Raw genomic sequence first — 21,882 nt, 5'->3', positions numbered from 1 at the left:
CTCTCTTTAAAATAAGTAATAAATAAGTAAACTTTCCCAACGGTGACCCTTTTAAATGCTGCTGCACTAGTGTGCACCTATGTTTTCTTTTAACTACAGCTCTCAGAAATAACAGCCAGCTGACTCAGCCAAGAAATACCTGCTGTGTGGTTGAAGTTTGAAAGGGAGCTAATAGCTATGTTCACAATCAGTTTCACACCTTAAAATTATCTCTTAACGTGTCATATTTACAAAAATGAAATCAATAAAAAAGTACTATGTAAGTTACTGACCACATATTTCCCAAGATTTCTGCCTGTTAAAAGGATGGGGTTTTTTTCTTGCCACTGTAACTTTGCTAAATGTTTCTTAGTGTTGATGATGGATTGGATTGGTTGGATTGATTGGATTGGTTGGGTATTTGTAGATAATACTGTATAACAATGAGTAAGGTATTTTACCTGCTTTTTGTAGTGTCTTGAGATAACATTTGTAATGAAGGCAGATAGATACATGCAGTAATATATGATAAATATTGTTAATAATATAATAAAGGCGCTATACAAATAAAGATTGATTAATTGATTGAATATCTAGTTCCCTCTGTTTCTCTTTCTGTCAACTCTAGCCCTGTTTCCACCAAGCGGTCTGGTCTGGTTTGGTTCATTTCAGTTTTGTACGGTAAACCCTGATCTTGCTTGCGTTTCCACGGCTTACCGTACCCTTACACATCACTAAATAACAGCGACACAATAAACAATAATCAATGATTCCAGGTCATCCATGGGGCGGTGCTACGGGCTGGCAATAGTCGCAAAAAAACAAAAACAGCCTTGAAATCGACAGGATATTTAAACATGATGCATTTTGTGTTGGTCCTTTATTACCACTGTCGCACAGGAAGTGACCATTCTTTCGACCAATCAACAGACTGTGTGTCTAGCTCCAACCTTTAGGGTCGGATTGGTAGGCTTGAAACCCTAACAGAAGGGTACCAAGACCTTACTGAACCGAACCACTTGATGGAAACGGGGATTGTATGTCTCTCTCTCTCTCTCTCTCACTCTTGCCGCTATTGCTCTCTCTTTTTGTATCAGCTATTTCACTAGTGCTTAATTGTGAACTTTATCTTTGTTTCATTTTGTGTCAGTGAGATGGCATTAGGATTGTTTTCCTTAAATGAGTCTGAATAACCCCTCAAGGGATAGGCCATAAGAGTCCAGACACCAGAATAAAGATTGATTCATTCGACTTAATTTGATTAGCATGGAATTTCGCCCATATATTTATAGTGCATTGAGGAAGAACTTTTGTGGTCGGACTTAATGGATCACAACACATTTCTTAGAGTAATTTAATGCACCAGATGGTGTTTGAACATTTGGTGACTTTTTTTTCCTCTACAGTGCCACCATGAGGCTGATATTTGTGGTTTAGTGACATTTCTAAACAACATTGTTGTGTTAGCAGGCTAATGTTAGCACTATGTGGTTAACTCGTAGCTTCATATTGCACATAAATTGACACAGAAAGACTGAGATCTAAAGACACTTACATGACATCCAAATAATCAGTGAGTATGTTCTTCTTTTCTCTAGTCCTTGACTAAAACAGCTTTTTACGCAGGGCCATCTCGTCCATGTAAACACGGCTCTGACAACAACACAGCTGTTGAGGAAATGACTAAGACTTGACTCCATACAATAAAACTCAGTTGACTCAGATGGCTTACGTTGATGAAAGTTTATACATAAGAAGAATACTCGAGGAGACATGATTCAACATCACACTTCTGTTCTCATGTCTTGCTCAATCACATCTGCAGAACTTTTCAAAAGGCATTGCATTGCAAAAGACATTATCATTATCAGGGTCACATTGAACCACCTAGACTAAACTGTGACGTCTACAACACTGGAGCAGACAACAAGTCTACCAAACATCCTTGCAGATATCAGGAAGAACAGTTGACACTCTCTAAGCTGTACTTGGTGTTCTAATAACAACTGAACTCTATCAGGTCTGACTGACCTTAGAGAAAAGTGAATAAACCTAATGACATCTATACATTATAATCTAAATAACTACAGAAATTACACCACAACAGCCAGCGGGACTTGTGCTTCTCACTCATTGTAGACAGTCATGACTCAGAGACACATTTACAGAGGATATACTTGATTTCTGCTGTATTAATGTGTGAGATGTCGCACACTCTTCCTTTAGGTAATTAGTTATTTATGTGTCGTGTTAAACTCCCTTTCTTTCGACTTGGTTAAAGTGTTTAATGTGCTTTATTGGATTGGACTGCAGTTTTTTACATTGGCTTCATTTTTCAACCCCCGGTCAGCAGTGTTAATTGCCTTTAAGGGGGACATATTATGAAAAGCCACTTGTACAGTGTTTTTGAACATATATCTGGGTAACCTGAGTGTCTACTGACCCACAAAATGTGAAATAAATCCATCCAGTCCTTTGTTTGTGGTCTGCATAAGTCTCACAACACCCAGGAAATTGCTCCGTTTCAAATTTGCTCAGTTTGTGATGTCACAGTGGGATTCTGGTTTAAAAAAATACCCTCCCTACCCCTGATATCTCCTCCCATATCTCTATCCCCAGCCTAGAACAAAACTTTTGTGCAGGTCTGCAATTTTTAATCTTGCTACATAGGATTGAAGTCTACCAGGAAAACTCAGGGGGGGCTCATTGAATTTAAAGAGACACACACACCAAAACAGAGCGTTCAGAGAGAGCTGGTTTTTACAGGGTCACAAACCTCCTCTGGTGCTTGATTCATGTTATATTTTGACCAAAGCACAGCACAGATGTTTCATTTAGACCACAGGGGACTGTTTAAAAAGGAAAGGGTATAATATTTCCTCTTTAATACATAAACCCTTTCTCAACCTCTTAACAAATAATCATAAAACCTTGAAAGTGTTTCTTCATAATAACTAGACTCTCTACTGTATCAACACTCACATGTTGATCTGATAAATCACTTACTGTATCTGTAATAATTGAGGACAGTGTGTTCAGGGTGTTTCAGACCCAGACAGGTCATTTTTGACTTGTCATCTGAGCCGTCATACCTCATCAGCAACAGCCATCAAGTCACATTTAGTCTGTGATGCTGTTTCATTACTCTCTTTTGGTATTATAATCACACAAACATTGATTCATGGCCATACTGATGAACACTGGAACACACTGGGTTACATAACAACCTCCCATCAGGATGCAGGAGAGAACGCCTCTTGAAACTGAGGCCAGGACGGTTCATCAGAGGTAACAGACCTCCCCCCTTCACCTGCCTGGGAAGGCTCTATGTGGATCAGGTGATACAAATTGTTTGTGCCCCTGCAGGAGGTTTTTTGTCGTATGCAACAGTCTGTTTAAAAGCACAAGGTCCAACGAGAGTACTCAGTCCAGATGCATCAGATTCAGAATATGGATTGCCCAAAACTTTAAGGACCCTTTTCACCTGCAGGACAAGGTGCAGAAAGAAAATCAGTTTTGCCACAGTTAATTACATTCTACAAACAACAACATTTAAATCTCATAATAATACATTGAATGTTTTATTCATGGCTTTTATCTCCACCTAGTGGCAAATTAGATGTATTGTTCACCACATTTGTCTTTATCTGAATGCAAGTAGTTAGAAAACACTATATATAATGTAATATGTCATGTAATATACCACAATGGTTAACTTAATTTCAGGTTTCTTTCATTCTGTAGATTAAACTACGATCATAATGAAGCTTTTAACAAATGTTTTTCTGTCTAGATCAAAGTGTGGGTACTTGTGATTACCCTTATTATGGTTGTAACTACAAATGATTGACAGACTTTAACTTCTGTAGCCTGTCTAGACAAGCAGATTAACAACCTATGACACCTTCAAGGCACCGCCTGCATGAAGCCGAGCATTGCAGCAGTGAAAAATCTGTAGATTGCTGCTAATTTGACATGCGGGAAAGGAGCCACAGGTTGGATTCTAACCTGGGCTGCCCGCTTGAAGGACCACAGCCTCCATACATGGGGCGTGCGCACTAACCACCGTGCCACAAGCACCCCAACAGATTGTATAAAAGTCGGACATAGCCTTAGTGATGTCAGCCACATGTCGCTAAAGAGGCATTTTGAAGACAACAGCAGTCACCCTATTTTAAAAACCAAACTTTTGATTCATAGAAACGGGCAAAGAGGTGGAGTTGAGGCCGGCCTTAAGCCTCCTGGCAAACAACTTCAATGTTTCCACCTGTCAGTCAAATCAACAGCAACTTAAAATATGCAAATGTATGCATTAACCTTAGCTCTAATATAATAAAAACATCCATCGGTCCATCCATCCATCCATTATCTAATGCTTGTCACATTCGGGTACATGGGGGGCTGGAGCAGATCCCAGCTGTCATATAGTGAGAGGCGGACTGTTCACCAGTCAATGACAGGGCTGACATATGTAGTGACAACCAGCCACATTCACATTCATTGTATGTAGACACTTAATGTAGACCAGTAGATCACCAATTAATCTAACTAACATGCCTTTGGACTTGCGGGAGGAAGCCAGAGTACCCATAGAGAACCCACACATGCTTGGGGAGAACATGCAAACAGAGAGGCTCCTGTCCTGTCCGTAAAGCAACAGCGCTAACCACTGCACCATCGTTCAGCCCATAATAAAAACAAATGAGTAATAAAAAATGTACTCGCTGTACAGTGTGTACAAGAAAGTAGAAAGTGAACGTTTTTTGTTTTTTTTGTATCAGCCTGTTAAAGTGATTAAGTCTGCTGTCAAAATTGTTATGTTTGCATGGATGTTAATCTGATTTTCTGGCCTTCTGCAGGCAGCCACAAGTGGACTCTCGAGGAACTGCATTTTTTTTTTCACTTCTGCAATGGCTTCATCTCTTAAACACCAGAGGTTGCTGTTTGAGTTGTTAGTTTGTGTCTGTTTTAACAGTAATCTACAGTTCTGAGGTGTTTTGATATGAATTCCTAAATTGCCTGTTTACCTGTTAGTCTGACAGAACTCATCTTTCTTATTCTCTATTTGAGTTTATTAATGATTATGGTACTTTGTTATTACTAGCGAGATATCATTTCTGCACCTTTTAATGTTTACATGTGTTGGCACATCGAAGAGTAGTAGCAACCTAAGTAGTGGCCAAAGGTGTAACTACAGATTATATAGAAATAAACAAAGAAGTAAACACCTTGTTGCCTTGGAGATCTGTATTAATATATCTAGTTATCCTAATAGAGATTATCAAAGAGAGAGAAAGAAAGACAAAAGATTTTATGAGTCTCACAACCTCAGAGAAGTCTCCCCTTTCAGCAGCCTGAATTGCATTTTGGGCAATGTAGTTCCGCAGGACGACTCGGGGGTTGGTGCTGTTCATCACAGTGAGCCTCTCCTCTTTGATGAGAGATAAGTCACCTGCGCCTTCACACTCCCTGGATAAACGCCTCCTGGTATTTAAGCACAGGAAAAGTTATTCGCAGGAACATGTGTTTTTATAAAAATACTGTAATTATGTATTGCAAATATATACATATTCAAAAGAGTAATATATCAACCATAAACTTTCTTCAACTATGCTTTAATACATAACATTAAACACATTTTACAAAGGTTAACAAACATCAGTTGCAGAGATACCTAATAGACTTTAAACTTAAGATGTTTGATAGATTTACCTCTTTTGCCCCGCAGGCTGAAAAGCTAAGTGTGGGCTGCTGCCCCCTTGTTGAAGCAAAGGGTACTACATTTTCACTGCAATGTGGATCTATGCATCATTCATCCATTATCTATACCATTTTTTCCTGTTTGGGGTCGCTGGGGGGCTGGAGCCGACTCCAGCAGTCATTGGTCGAGAGGCGGGGTTACACCCTGACAACCAGCCACACTCACATTCACACCTACGGGCAATTTCAAAGTCACTAATTAACCTAACGAGCATTTCCTTGGAATGTGGGAGGAAGCCGGAGAGAACCCACACATGCACGGCAAGAACATGCAAACTCCACCCAGAGAGGCTCCTGTCAGACCAGGAACCTCCTCGCTGTGAGGCAACAGCGCTAACCACTGCACCACCCTGCAGCCACTGCAATATAAATATATTTTCTTTTTTTGCTTAATAAATTGTTTATATGTATAAGGTTTAAAATTATATATATAAGATATAAAACATATAGTGCTATATCTTCGCCTTTGGTAATATTAGGAGTTATGTGATTTAAGGCTTAGATTGGCCCCACAATATTTTAAGATTTTACATTTCGCTCTGCCTTTATTGGTTTTGGGAATGGTTTCTGTATGTGAGTTTATCTAAGTTTTTGATCCAAACAAAAAGCTCCCTGTTTGCTGCGGAAAGAAAAACCTGGAGAGTAGCAACACTGAATCAAAGAAAGAAACAACCAGCTAAAAGAGGCTAAAACACTCCCCTGTTTTTCTTCTTATGTGGTGATTTATATGCATTTCTTTTTCCCCCTCCCCTCTCCTGTGGGGGAGATAGGTGTCCAATGTTTTGTCTGAGGTAATATCTCTTTTCATCATACCCTTCCCAAACTCTTAATATATTTGTTTCACTGAACTGTCATGTCTAAAAGTTGATGAGCTGCTAACTTATAATTACTGCAAGTTAAGCCAACTGACATGACGTTTATTTGATTTGTGTAGGAGCAAGAGCCGGCAAGTGACATGGGGGTTCTGTTTCACTATGGGTTAATTAGGGTAAGGGTCTCCTGTTTACAGGTCTTGTGATTTTTCTCACCTGTACCAGCTAATCCAGCGAATCCAGTCGTCTCTCTGCTTTTCCTTCAGCTCGTCCTGATCTGTGCTGATCAGCTCCTTTAGCCGTCCCATCCTCACAAGTTGCTCGGACACACCTGGACTATCTGCTACGATCCCAAACATGACAGGGTTTGTTTGGGCCATGGACAGAATCATTGCCAGCTCACTAGAAATGGAAAGTAAGATCGAGTGAAGAAGCAGAAAAACCACAAATCTGGCTCAAAGATGACTGGCTTCCTCAACATACATTCTAACCAATGCTGAAAACAAACAAACCTTGAACTTACATATTGTCTTGGTAAGCTTTTTCCTCAAAAAGCTAGCATATGAAAGGGAGAACAAAAATATTTTTTCATTTGAAACCATTACTCTACTTAGCTTGGTATGAATGCACATTCATTTGGGAGTATATGGTGGGACAGCAGCGACAGATCTTATGTTCTTTATACAGCTGCTTAACGCAAAAATAAAACACTCATGTATCAAACCACCATACACTCCCTCACCCGTCCTCCATAGTTGGCTTGTTAGCCACCTTTAGCTCCTCAATAGAAGCACACTGTTTTAGGATGAGGTCCACCACTGGCCCAACCACAACCTTCTCACTGTCGCCCCCTTCAGGCCAGGGGATGTAGCTCAGCAGGCGGAAGGTGTTTGTGAAATCTGCACCTGGAGACGTAGAGAGTTATAATGTTTTAACATAACATCAAGCAGAAAGTTGCATGATAACAATACTGTCATGTCTAAAAAAGAGCCATCAGTGTTTGTACCAGTGTTGTGCATGAGGCGCAGCAGGTCTAATATGAGCTGGCTGTCCTCTTCCTCTTCTTTTCTCACAAGGCCCAGCTTTTTCCTCATGGTTCCAAGGTAGAAGCGTTGGTATGTGGGCATGAATTCATCCAGGATAGCCCCTGCTTCAGCTACTTTCAGCTCAGAGCCCAACGCCTCTGCCAGGCGAGCCAGGTTCCAGTGGCACGCGGACGACTGGGCCTGGTATGAGTAGCGACCTCTTTTGTCTGAAGCATTGCAAACAAAATCTGGGTCGTACCTGACAAGCAGATTAGAAGAATGTGTGTACATGAAATGAAATGTGGAATGCAAATGATTATTATTATGGCCCGATCACAAACCGTGCGAGGACCCTCTTGAAACCCTAGCGATTATAATTTATTTATTTAATTTTTTTTTCAGGGGCTTAACATAGTCGTACTGTCCCGAAACTTCATACATATGATCCTGGTAGTAAAGTCAAACATCTTACACCGTTTAAGTGAGTGGGCGTGGCTTAGTGGCTCAGTGGCGCCCCCTACAATATTTCAAACATTCAGCCCCAGCAGCACGTTGAACCTACAATTCTGAATTTTACTATGCATTTCCAACATGACAAAAAACCTACGAAAAAGCCTCTTTAACCCACATCCAAAACTCAACAGGAAGTCCACAAATCACATCACCATCAAACAGGAAGTGGCTGTAACTCTTATATACTTTGTCTGATCTTCTTGAAATTACATAGGTATGATCAGGGTTGGCCTCTGAACACAGTGACACAAAACAATACTAAAGTTTAACCATAGCGCCCCCTAATGAAAGGACTAAGTACTACATAATACATTCTTTCTCGGATCTGCTTAAAATTTCCCAGGTATGATCAGGGTTGGCCTCTGAACACATTGACATAACAAGCATTTACTTTAACCATAATGCCCCCTACTGCAAGGAGTAAGTACTACATCCTATATACTTTGTCTGATCTGATTGAAATTTCACATGTATGATCAGGGTTCGCCTCTAAACACATTGACATAACAATAGTCAACTTCAACTCAACTCGAACCGCCCGAGAGCGTTTATCTGATCAATTCAAGTTTGGTGTCAAATGAAAGCAGACAAGCTGAAGAATAAAAGTTGTGCTCAAATCACGAGGTTTCGAAATAAGGCATGGCCGTGGCTTGATATCAAAGTTTGATGTCGTTTTTTGCATCGCGCCAAAAACAGTAAATGCTTATAACTATACTATGCAGTGTTCAATCATCACCAAAAAATTCATGCATGACAAAGAGCCCGCCCTGAACACATCCATGATTTAATTTTTTTAATTAGTCACAGCGCCACCTGTTGACAACAAGAGGTCACTCCGTCTGGGCACTGTTTCCTTTGCACTAGCCATTGCTACACAGTTGCTTGAATCTCCCTCAAAATCGCTGTTGACCATCCAAAGACCTTGACCATACGACCTTTACAAGCACAAAGTCCTGCATGAAAAGCTGTTCCCTTACGGATGCGTTGTTCGCCATCAAACAGGAAGTATTTTTTTCACGGGCTTAACATAGTCGTACAGACCCGAAACTTCATACATATAATCCTGGTACTAAACTTAAACATCTTATATCGTTTAAGTAAGTGGGCGTGGGTTAATGGCTCAGTGGCGCCCCCTAAAATATTTCAAACATTCAGCCCCCGCAGCACGTAGAACCTACAATTCTGAATTTTGCTATGTCTATCCATCTTGACAACACCTACAATAAACCCTCTTGCATCCATGCTCAATATCCAACAGGAAGTCCACAAATCACATTGCCATAAACAGGAAGTGGCTGTAACTCTCGCTAGCTAATGGCTAACTAGCTAAACTTATAAAACCGTTATGTTACATTAGTCAACCAAGCAATTTCACAGAATTGCTCGCGCTAACGGTTTACCAGTTAGCTAGCAGTCATTTCGTTAGCTAGCTATCGCTAACGGTTAACTTGTTGACATAGCTGACATAAATGTTACTATTTTTCAGACGCCGTCGCAGGCTCAATTCTAAAGCTAGAGGGGATATACAGGTATCTAATGAAAGTCCACGATATACATGCATCCAATGGTACCAAACATGACATGCTATCATGTCGGGAAGAGGGGTTAATAACGCTCTAAAGTCAAGTTAGATTCAAATGTCTCATGCATGATAGGCTACAGGGCCCGCTCTAAAATTAAGGCAATGATGCCATCTTGTGGTGACTATAGAGGCTGATTTAGCTCAACAAATCCATGATTTAAATAAGAGCTGCAAAATTAAAACAATGCTGCCATCTTTTGGTGACTATCCATGATTGAAATATTTAAATTTAGAGTGTGGTTCCAATTTATTCCACAAGGAGGCGTATCCTCCAAGTGAGACAGCTCAGTGTGCTCGGTAGCCCTCATCTTCATACTGGCAGAAGCAAGGAAAGGAAACACTATAGGCTACCTGTGGTTGTCTCATTATTTCCCTGTTATTTACAGGTGAGTAAATGTCACAAATCACATACATGTGGTCTATATTCTTCTATAGCATGTGGAAGGTAACGCCATCCTTTAGTGTGTGTCAGGATGTGTTTTAAATTTGTTTTGAAGGTTTTAAGGTCCTTTAGCTATGATGCTCATGAGCGCTAGCTTAGCTCATCGCCACGTTCATAGCCTATGTTTGTCATGGCTTGTCCCTAGCTCCCATGCTCTTTTGTTAGTTTTGTAAAGCTCCTGTATATCTCTTAAAGTAACCGTGGGTTCATGAAGACTGTTCGTTTTCATATTTTGTACTTATATTCATGTGAAAAGTGTAGCGCTAACTCCGCTAGCTTTGCTGTTTCTCTATGGGATTTCCCATGTTATTTTTTAGCATAATGCTAAGCGAGAATTGAACTTTTATTCAGTTAAACTGGAAACCTGTTTGCAACTGTATTGCATTGATAAGAAGCACTTAAGTAGCAGAACCTAATTATTTTATATTTGTGAAAAGAATAATAACACACAGAAATGTTTATTTAGTAGTTTTGAGACTTTTTGCATGTAATTAATGACAAGTATAAGTTTATGTATATTTCTGTGCATATTGTGTTGAAATATGAATAAAATGTTGTTTTTGAAGAAAGAAAAGAAAACGGAAATACAGTTTAAGTAAAACTGAAATACATAAACAGATGTATAAAAATAAAGACTGGCAGAAGCGAAAAATAAAGCTAGTCCGAAAGCGTTCAGCCGTTGGATGCAAACTTAGTGTCAGTGTGTTCTAGTGATCAACATATCCCGTTGTGCTCTGCACATTATTTCGTCAAAGGGCGTGGCTATGGCGTGCATTCAAAGTTTGATGTGCATTTTGGCAACTTGCCAAAAAAGTAAATGGTTATATCTCTGCCATGCAGTGTTCAATCATATTAATATTTCTCATACATGATATGTGGCCTGCCCTGAACACATCCATGATTTAAATTTTTTGCTTAGTCACAGCGCCACCTGTTGACAACAGGAAGTTACTGCTTCTCAGTTAGCATTAGCCATTGCTACAAGGCAGCTCATTTCCTGCTCAGAATTGGTGGGGACCATTCAAACACCTTGGCCATACAACACTTTCAAGCTCAAACACGATCTCGCCATACGGATGCATCATTCGCAGTCAAACAGGAAGTGGTTGTAACTCTCATATACTTTGTCTGATCTGCCTCAAATTACACTGAAGCTGAAGCTTGCGGCTCAGGTACAGAATTGGATGCTCTTCTCCTGGATCTCCTTGGGCCAGAACTGCTCCAAGACCAACTGCAGAGGCATCCACCTGTACCAGAAATCGTCGGTTGAAGTCTGGACTTTTGAGAACAGGGGAAGAGCACAGGTGGGCTTTCAGGGTGCTGAAAGCTGTTTCACAGTCATCTGACCAGGTAACAGGATTCCTCTGGTCCTTGCTGGTGAGTGCCGTGATCGGTGCAGCAATCGTTGCAAATTGGGGCACAAATCTCCTGTACCAGCCAGCCAACCCCAGGAAAGACCGTACCTCCTTCTTGGTGCGAGGTCGAGGGCATTTCTGGATAGCTTCAACCTTATCCACTTGAGGTCGCACCTCTCCTCGGCCCAGTAGGTAACCCAGGTACCTTGTCTCTTGCCGTGCCCACTCACACTTTGAGGGATTGAGGGTCAGCCCAGCCTGCTGGATTTTCCCAAGAACCAGGGACAGATGTTGTATATGATCTTCCCAGGTATTGCTGTAGATGACCACATCGTCCAGATAGGCGGCGCTGCAATGTCCACAATCCTGGAGGACTCTGTCCATCAGTCTCTGGAAGGTGGCTGGAGCTCCATGAAGACCGAAGGGCATCACAGTGAACTGGAAGAGACCAGCTGGTGTTCGGAACGTTGTGTACGGTCGGCTCGACTCTTCAAGGGGCACTTGCCAGTACCCTTTACACAGGTCCAATGTGGTGATGAACTTTGCTGCTCCAATCTGTTCGAGCAGGTCATCGATCCTTGGCATTGGGTAGGCATCAAACTGAGAGATTGAATTGAGTTTCCTGAAGTCAATGCAGATGCGGAGGGACCCGTCCTTTTTGAAGACGATGACCACCGGACTGCACCACTCGGAGTTGGATGGCTCGATCACACCCAGTCTGAGCATTTCTTCTACCTCCTGTTTCAGCTTCGCCACCAGATTTTGTGGGACTCTGTAGGGACGTTGGGGAATTGCTTGTCTCTGGATTGGCAGCAAACAGAGAAGAAGCCTCCGGGAAGATCTGCAGAAGCTGTGATGCTCGTTCTGGGGCCAGATGTACCAATACAGGAGAGACAGGCGTTGCTTGAGTTTCTGGACCCGTCTGTTCTTCTTCCTCAAGGTCCACTTCTCTTACCAGCAGAGCCATCCCTGTAGAAGCCACTTGTCGCTCCTTCCACTCTTTGAGAAGGTTGACATGGTAGGTCTGTTTCGGTCGTTTCTTCTCAGGATGGTAAACCTCATAGGTGACCGGGCCCATCTTGTGGGAGATGGTGTGTGGGCCTTGCCATTTTGCCAGGAGCTTGCTTGAGGAACCTCCCGGTATGCAAACAGCAGGAATGGCAGCCAGCGATCCCAGTCTTTCCCTGTGTCGTCAACAAACTTCCGGAGCATCCTCTTCAGCGTCTGGTTAAATCTCTCAACCAAACTGTCTGTCTGTGGGTGGTACGGCGTGGTCTTGATTGCATTAATGCCCAGCTGCTTATAGAGGAGCTGCATGAGTCTGAGGTAAAGTTGGTCCCTTGATCGGTGAGGATCTCGTCTGGTATTCCCACCCTGGAGAAAAGCTGGACCAACGCATGCACTACTGCAGGAGCAGTGATGGTGCGAAGGGGAAAAGCCTCTGGAAACCGCGTTGCATAATCACAGATGACCAGGATGTACTGATGACCTCTGCTGCTTTTCACCAGAGGGCCCACGATGTCCATGGCGATCCTGCGGAATGGTGTGGAGATGACAGGGAGAGGCTGCAGGAAAGCTCTGTCAGATTTGCGGGCAGTGCATGTTTTCTGGCATGTAGGGCATCTGGTGCAATATTTCTGAATGTCGGTGTAAATGGAAGGCCAAGAAAAACGTGAACTGACACGGATGTAGGTTTTGTGGTGACCAAGGTGTCCTGCCCATGGGAGTGTGTGTGCTAGGTGCATGACAAGGACTCTGCAACTAGCTGGGATCACAAGACGTTTGTCTTCATTACCAACACAATACAGCACATCATTGTCAACAATGAACATCTCCTTCCCCACACAATCCCCACTGGTGTCCTTGACTACTTTGGCAAACAATGGTTTCAAAGTAGCATCTTCCCTTTACAACACTGAAATATTGTCAGGCACATTCCACATGTCATTACACAGCAAAATCTGTCGGTCTGATTGAGCTAGCTTTAGCTGTTTCTCAAAGCGTCGCTGGCGACGGGATTTTCTTGGCCCCTTAGTGCCACCCTCACACAGACTACTGTCGAGGTCTGGGAGTGGTTGGACACCAGCTTTCACTTGGGCTCTGGTGATTACAGGACAAGACACATGCACATTCAGTTCTCCCTTTTTTTCCAGAGTCACTTTGCTCTGACAGTTCTTTATCCTGTAACAAGTCCATTAACACAGGTAAGTCCCAACCCAAGATGGCATCAACAGGCAGATTCTCTACAACCCCAACAGTCAGTAGGTAAGATTGTTCATCAATGATCACCATGAGTTCAGTTTTGGGATAGAGGTGCCTGTCTCCATGAACACACAAAATGTCCGCCTGCCTTCTGTAGTCCACACTGCCTACTGGCACCAGAGCACTTTTAACCAGAGACGTGTAGCTACCTGAGTCTAACAGGGCTGTCACGCGTTGACCACTGATGGTAACAGTTTTGTGTCGCGTTTTCACCTCCATGTCAGCCTCGGGCCCATTTCTGACCGGGGTGCATAACAAGCACCGGTGACCTTAGCTTTGCGTACGGGACACACAGAAGCTTTGTGGCCTGGCTGCTGGCAATAGAAGCAAACAAGGTCCTTACCCGATCCTCGTTGGTTTGGGGCAGAGATGGTGTCACCTGAAGGTTCCTGGTGTCTCTCTCCCCTTGTAGGACGTGACCGCCAGCCGGGCAGCTGAGAGTCCCTCGACTGGCTCGTGCTCCTTCACCCAGGTCCTCACCTCCGTCGGAAGTACCCGGAGTAGCTGCTCCAAAACGACGGCTTCCCCAATCTCCTCCTTGGTGTGCTGCTCAGGCCGGATCCAGCGTCAGTAGAGTCCCTTCAGGCGGTGGTAGGTCTCGGTGGGGTTCTCACCAGAGGGCACAGCGGTGGCACGGAACTGCTGCCGGTACGTCTCTGGAGAGATGTCAAATTTTATGAGCAGGGCTGCTCTCAAGTCAGTGTAGCAGTGAGCCATCTCCTCATCCATCGCAGTGTAGGCCTCCAGTGCCTTACCAGTCAGCAGTGGAACGAGGCGGCAGGCCCACTCACTCTCTGGCCATTTCCAGGTCTTGGCTATTCGCTTAAATCTCAGCAAATAGTTCTCAATGTCTTCCCCCATCCGATATTGTGGAATTTTGGGGTCTTGGTAGGGCCTCCACTCTGGCCTCGGCTGTTCAGGTCTACTGCTGGCATTCTGAGACGGAAAAGAAGGATACTCAGATGCTGAATCCTGATGTCCTCGCCGGGGTGCTGGGGTTGGCAGCTCGAATCTTGGGCTGCTTGCAGTGGCTGTACTTGGAGTCGTGACATGGGCTGGCCTGTTCTGCCCCCGTGGTGCAAGAGTCTGCCGGGACAGGGGCACCGGTTAATAAGGCTGCTCGGGCCCTGGAAGAGAAGCCCTCAGGCCTTGGATCTCTGCCAACAGGCCCTCCTCTCTCCTTTGCTGTGATGCCAAAAAGTCTCTCATCATAGCCACCAGTTCTCCTCCTGCTCCACCTGCAGATGCTGGACCTTTAGGAGCTACTGGGACCTGCCAAGGCCTGTACTCCTCACCGTCCTCATCCCACTTCTGACACCATATGTGACGGGGTCCTCTTCTGTCGAAGTTGCCACTGTGTCCCAAGCCGGGCCAGCCTTGGCAGCTGCTTCCTCCAACTGCTCTCGCCGCTGGGACCGCAGTCCTGTGCGTTGCTTTTGGGGCCGGATTAGTTTCTTGCGACTAGCCATCCCACTTCTGACACCATATGTGACGGGGTCCTCTTTCAATCCACCCAAAAACTTAAAAACAGGCGTAGTCGCAGACTGTAAGTGAAGTGTTTTTATTTTTGCCGGCCTCCCAAAGTGCAGTGATCGATACTTCCAAAAATGCAAAAATGCAAAAACAGGGAAAAATGGTGTTTAGACTATTTAAACTATTTACCAAACAAAAGTCGTCCAAAAACAAAATCCACATAACTCAGCAAACAAACTGTACTTCAAAAAAATAAAGTCTCTGTTGTAACATGTTACCTTCGCTGTAACCATCCTAGACTGCTTGAAAGCAACAAGCAGCTCTCTTTTAAAGACAAGAAGCCCCTCCCACTGGGCGTTATAAATTGCCTAACATTTTAAAGAAACACATTATCTCATGAATGAGCAATTTATACTTTGTTAAATTAACATGGTTTACTCATCCCTAAATTACCCATTCTCATCCATATTTTAGTACCACCACTGTAATGTATCGGTGGCGATACTTTCAAAACAAACATTTAATTAATCAATCAATCATGTGATCACCCATGCGCACCCCATCCGCCTATTTAGTATGCGGAAATGGGCCGCCTCTGTTTGGAACAAACGGGACACCGCGGAGCGCATATGCAACGCACCAACGGTAATACCACTCTGCATCTGTATATATATGTGTGATACCAAAAATAGAGCTTTCAAGTGTGCACCCTTAATCGCGCTATGAAACGGAGAGGGAAAGGAGGATGATGGTGTGATTTACTGAATGATTATAGGCGCACTGGCAGAGGGAAAAGTTTGGCGGATGTGTGTGTGTCAGCATGTGTGTTGGTGTGTGTTGGTGTGTGTGCTGACTACAGTCAGTGGACCGCTCCGTCACAAGGACCCTCTTGAAACCCTAGGAATTATTATTAGGGCCCGAGCACGAACCGTGCAAGGACCCTCTTGGAATGCAAATGATTATTATTTTTCTCGTTCCGCCACTTTAAACGATATTTTGAGGGCCTGAACATGTAAAAAACCAGTAAATGCTTATAACTCTACTATGCAGTGTTCAATCATCACCAAAAAATTCATGCATGACAAAGAGCCCGCCCTGAACACATCCATGATTGAATTCTTTTAATTAGTCACAGCGCCACCTGTTGACAACAGGAGATCACTCCGTCTGAGCACTGTTTCCTTTGCACTAGCCATTGCTACACAGTTGCGTGTATCTCCCTCAAAATCACTGTTGACCATCCAAAGACCTTGACCATACGACCATTACAAGCACAAAGTCCTGCGTGAAAAGCTGTTCCCTTACGGACGCGTTGTTCGTCATCAAACAGGAAGTCGTTTTTTCACGGGCTTAACATAGTCGTACAGACCCGAAACTTCATACATATAATCCTGGTACTAAACTCAAACATCTTATATCGTTTAAGTAAGTGGGCGTGGCTTAATGGCTCAGTGGCGCCAACTGGCAGAAGCGAAAAATAAAGCTAGTCCGAAAGCGTTCAGCCGTTGGATGCAAACTTAGTGTCAGTGTGTTCTAGTGATCAACATATCCCGTTGTGCTCTGCACATTATTTCGTCAAAGGGCGTGGCTATGGCGTGCGTTCAAAGTTTGATGTGCATTTTGGCAACTTGCCAAAAAAGTAAATGGTTATATTTACTACTAAAATAGATCTCTGCTATGCAGTGTTCAATCATATTAAAATTTCTCATGCATGATACGGGGCCCGCCCTGAACATATCCATGATTGAAATGTTTTGCTTAGTCACAGCGTCACCTGTTGACAACAGGAAGTTACTGCTTCTCAATTAGCATTAGCCATTGCTACACGGTAGTTCATTTTCCCGTCAAAATTGGTGTGGACCATGCTAACACCCTGGCCATACAATACTTTCAAGCTCAAACACCTACGTCTAACGCTCTCGCCATACGGATGCATCATTCGCCGTCAAACAGGAAGTGGCTGTAATTCTCATATACTTTGTCTGATCTGCCTCAAATTACACAGGTATGATCAGGGTTCGCCTCTGAACACATTGACATAACAATAGTCAACTTTAACCATAGCGCCTCTTACTGCAAGGAATAAGTACTAAATCCTATATACTTTATCTAATCTTATTGAAATTTCACATGTATGATCAGGGTTGGCCTCTGAACACATTGACATAATAGTGAACTTCAACCATAGCGCCCCCTACTGCAAAGCGTAAGTACTACATCCTATATACAATGCTCAATTTCCTCCAAATTTCATAGCTATCATGACAGTGCCAGCCTGAACTGCTCTACGTCAAAATTTAATATGATCTTCATTACATTGCCTATTTCAACATGCCAGTACTACGACTACACAAATCAAACTGCACGGCCTGCTGCTTAGCCACGTTCCGCTGCTGCTGCACTCCCGCGGTCGCGGCACACCCCGACATGCACAGGGGTGCGAGGGCCCTTCATCACCGCTTGCGGTTTTAATTTAATAGATTCTTCTCCTCACAAAGGTGAGTGAAAGCGGATCATACTTTTATTTAGGGAGTCTTTTACTGAGGTTGAGATGGAAATTATATCATTTGAGTCTGTTTAGTGCAGCAGTTAAAACATTTTATAAGACTTGAAATCATGGACTGTTTAAGGTTGGACAAAACAATAGCTCTCTGATGCCAAAAGATTTAGAGCTCCCCCTAGTGATAGGCTGCAGTATATGTCACCAACCCCATGTCCTCCGTGCTGACAGTTCGGACTTTCTGCAAATTTTGTAATCAAAATTACATTTTTACAAGATTTTATCACACTAATTCATGATCACAGAACTATAGGTTAATTATTTTATGCACAAAAAAAGAGCAAATGTAGCATAATAATTAGTCACTCTGTAGCTCCTCCAGCGAATTAACAGCAGTACATGAGGAGTGGCAGGAGGAAATGTGGACTAACAGAGGATTCATTAGCCTTTCCATAATCATGAGTGCCTGTTTCAAACACACACAAGAATCTTGGGTGTATTTTGGCTTCAAGTTTCTACAACAAAAGGAGCTGGAGATAAAACATCCATATTTATATACAGTCTATGTTGTAAAAAAATCTAACAGGTAAATCTTAAACTAAAGGAGTCACTCTGATCAACTAATTAAGTGTAATAATATTCATCCTACCTGTCCATGAAACCAAACGGGCCATAATCCAGAGTAAGACCCAAGATACTCATGTTGTCTGTGTTGAGGACGCCATGGCAGAAACCAACACACTGCCACTGGGCAACCAAATTAGCTGTTCGATTCATCACCTGCAGGTAAACAAGTAACATCAGATAATGACATTGCTTAGAAATCACCTACTAAGATAACCAAGCTTAATAGAGACGGATGGTGTTGTCACACATACACAAAACTTAAGAAAATTTCCAGAAATTCTTGGAGAGAGCTGACGCAAACAGACGATTTTTTAATATCAAATTTAACCAATTTTTCTTGCCAGCTCCCTAATAAAATGTTCCCTTGAATTCAGGGTGAGCCAATGTGTGAACGAAGCAGGTTAAAATTCAGAAAAATTCACAGAGAGGGGGAACAGGCAGGGAAGCTGTTTACATGCAACCAGTGAGTGACCGGTGTGATCGTTGTACATGTCACGTTCTTTAGCACTCAGTCTGGCAGATTTCAGGGGCAGCCAGTGCTGAAATACTCTAGAAATTTTCAGGAGTGAATGTGTGAAAAAGGTTACATATTGTGACAGCATTTCAACATACACCCTCATTCTCACCTCCCTGAAAAAAGCCATATTCCTGTCTTTACGGTTACTATGTGTCAGCTGGATGCAGGGATAAAAATTCTCAATGACATAATCCAGCAACTGAGCGCGGATGTCATGCCGCCCTGCACTGGGACCCTGCAAACCTGAAAAATCATCTCGACCAAGAAAGATCTCAAAAGATCCAAATCTAAAAAAAAAAAGAAAAGAAAGCACATCACAACTTGTCGATATTTCTGGGCTGATATAATAAAAAATAAAAAAAAGTTCCTGTTTCCTACCTGATGAATGATGGGGCAAGACGCAGCACAACGGAGCAGCGCTCAGAAATGCGCCTGCCATTGTTGAGTGGATCTCTGGTGACGTAAAGGTCCGAGGTCACCAGGGAGGCTGCACGGGTGCTGGGTATCCCCAGGGCAGCCATGGCCTCACTGCACAGGAATTCTCTGATGCTGGAGCGAAGCACCTTCCTGCCGTCACCATCTCTGGAAAAATTGTGTTGTGTTTTTGACAAACTTGTCTCTGATATTCAATCTGATTTACTTAGGTAAGACATAAGAAGAGATTTTCAGTTTTACTTTGCATGTCAATAAAAACATATGGAAGATATCTACTGAATTAAACGACACAATGACCTTACTCTATCATCAGACATTAAGGAAACATGCTCTGTTGAAGTGCTGGCTTCTGTGTCAACAATGATGCAGCCAGTATGTTCTCCTTCTAATTTACGATTCCTGTCCAGAATGGTCTGTTTTTATTTTGACTATAGGCGGTATTACGGCACTCCATTGGACGCTACCTAGTTTGCCAGACAAACAGCAAACCAACAGGTGCCGCAGCGATGGAAGCAGGTAAGCAAACTGGTTAAAAAAAAAAGCCTCAACAGTCTTCTAATAAGCTCCACGATCAGGAATGTAGTAAAACTAGGATAAGAGATGCTTTACAAAAATGGAGAGCGGTGAGAACACAGAAAGGTTTCAAGGCTGATGCAGAGCTGGCTAAACACTGAAGCTTCCATGTCCGCGGCCGGGCAACCTGCGTGCACATTGACTCTAGCTGTCTAACTTTCTCCTACCAAGTTTTTTCATTCTAGATTTTCCCTTTAGTTTTCGAAATGACCAGAAACAAAACTTCAAAACTTCCTTTGCATATTCTTTCATGCCTGGCCCCTTTACTGTTTTGTACATTTTGAGGTACATTAGTTAGAATTGTCTAAAGCGTCAAGACTGACAACCAAAAAGACTGCATCCAGTTGGAAGACATTAAGAATTGATTGAATGTGATGATGACACAGTGCAAAGGTATTCAGGACCGGCTGCCCTCTCAAAAAGACCCTTTATCCAAAAATATGCTGTTTGTATATTGTCAACCAATACAGACCTTAAAGCACGTAGCTGAACTTTCATGTAGAGCATGCTCTGTTTGACAAGTTAAGTTATGACAACATCTTATGTCACCCCAACTATTATATTCACATTTGGCTTATATCTTATAGCTACACATCTCCATGGATACATATGTTTATATAGCTGATATCAGTTAATAATAAAGTCCAAAAGGTACATCAGTTAGACCATCTATTCTTACATGGACCTTATGTTTATGGTAACACTGACCAAAGTTTGAAGCCATTTAATAGCTAAATAAGCATGTTCCCTTTCATATTAGTTTTCTTAAATCATATATGCCTTAGGGTAGGCCTATGGCTTAACACATAAGCCACTAAAACATAGATATAATGCTGTAGATTCTGTTGAGCAAGCGATTGTTATGAAATAGAGGATACATTTGATGTGTGCCAAGCACTAAGCTTTTAAGTAGCTCTCTTGTGTTAATGCACTCACATGCCTCTGGTGAGCAAAGGCTTAATAAAGAAACACTGTGTTAACTGTTGTAGGCTGTATCAACATTATTGTGTCCCAGAGATCAAACATTTTCCTGTGGTGGATCTTAGAATATTATGGTTAAACTGCTCTTAAAGAATTGTGTTACGGAGACCCTGAAGTCCCAAAAAGTGAAGAAGAAAAAAAATATAGCCTATTGTGCGCACAATATAATTATCTTGATTGTTGCGCACAATGTATTTTTTTTTTTTTTCACTTTTTGGGGCTCCCTATGTTACATTAGTGGTGTACATTTTACCTTACCTTGAGTAAGGCGTGACTCCTGCACCTTTCACCTGTATCTCCCATCGGCCGTGCGTCTCCGTCTCCACCTCCCCCAGGTACATCACTGCTCCATCTCCCAGTTGTCCCGCAAACAGGCCGAACTGGTGCCCACTGTAACAGTGAGCAGCCGGCTCAGAACCCGGCAGCAGCCTGGAGCCGCTCAGATACTCCGGGCCGAGAGGATTACTCAACACATCCTGAATACGCAAGCCGATAAGAGCCAGCGCCGCCGGGGACTGGGCCACGAAGGTCGGGCGTAAAAGGGGTTGGAAAGTGCGAATTCGAGAGAAACAAGCCGCATGGACCGTCTGGGACCCGAGATCCTCCGAGTCATCCACCGGCAGCTTTTTCAGCGCGGTGTTGTTGAAGCGTAACCGCTCAAGAGAGGTGGACCTGCAGAGAGAGGGCTCCATTAGGACTGAAGTCTGCCAGGGCCAGACCTAACCAAGTTCTCTCTCCATGCGCACACACATACACACACACACACACACACACACACACACACACACACACACACACACACACACACACACACACACACACACACACACACACACACACACACACACACACACACACACACACACTCACACACACACACACACACACACACACACACACACACACACACACCAAAAAAAAACAAGTTACTTGAGTAAATTCAGTTTAAATAAGTTTCTGTTTATGCATGCCATTTTGCAACATAATATTTGCAACAAGTATCACAATATGTACCAACAGATAGGCTACATCTTTTAAGTGATAGC

The 21,882-nt window shown here is 43.0% G+C and overlaps 2 protein-coding genes across 8 annotated transcripts in view; both read right to left on the bottom strand.

The window, feature by feature from the left end:
* Positions 1–1,420: 1,420 nt before the first annotated feature.
* On the bottom strand, positions 1,421–21,552 carry selenoo2 (selenoprotein O2). The gene is made up of 9 exons (XM_061029881.1): positions 21,095–21,552; positions 19,226–19,429; positions 18,957–19,134; positions 18,353–18,483; positions 7,558–7,835; positions 7,294–7,456; positions 6,768–6,953; positions 5,307–5,463; positions 1,421–3,463 (listed from the first exon to the last, which is right to left on the bottom strand). Exons 1-9 carry the CDS (start codon positions 21,526–21,528, stop codon positions 3,314–3,316), a joined length of 1,881 nt encoding a protein of 626 aa, XP_060885864.1. The 5' UTR covers positions 21,529–21,552; the 3' UTR covers positions 1,421–3,313.
* nav3 (neuron navigator 3) overlaps positions 9,791–21,882 on the bottom strand; it is a 272,816-nt gene continuing 260,724 nt past the window's right edge. For all 7 annotated transcript variants that reach the window (XM_061029865.1, XM_061029866.1, XM_061029867.1 and 4 more), the window contains one exon: positions 9,791–9,811. The gene's annotated coding sequence lies outside the window, so the exon portion shown is untranslated. The remainder of the gene's footprint in view (positions 9,812–21,882) is intronic.

The sequence above is a fragment of the Labrus mixtus genome, chromosome 22, assembly GCF_963584025.1.
Source record: "Labrus mixtus chromosome 22, fLabMix1.1, whole genome shotgun sequence".
Lineage (NCBI taxonomy): Eukaryota > Metazoa > Chordata > Actinopteri > Labriformes > Labridae > Labrus > Labrus mixtus.
The sequence above is the reverse complement of the archived record's forward strand: the minus strand, read 5'-3'. Positions and strand labels throughout refer to the sequence as shown.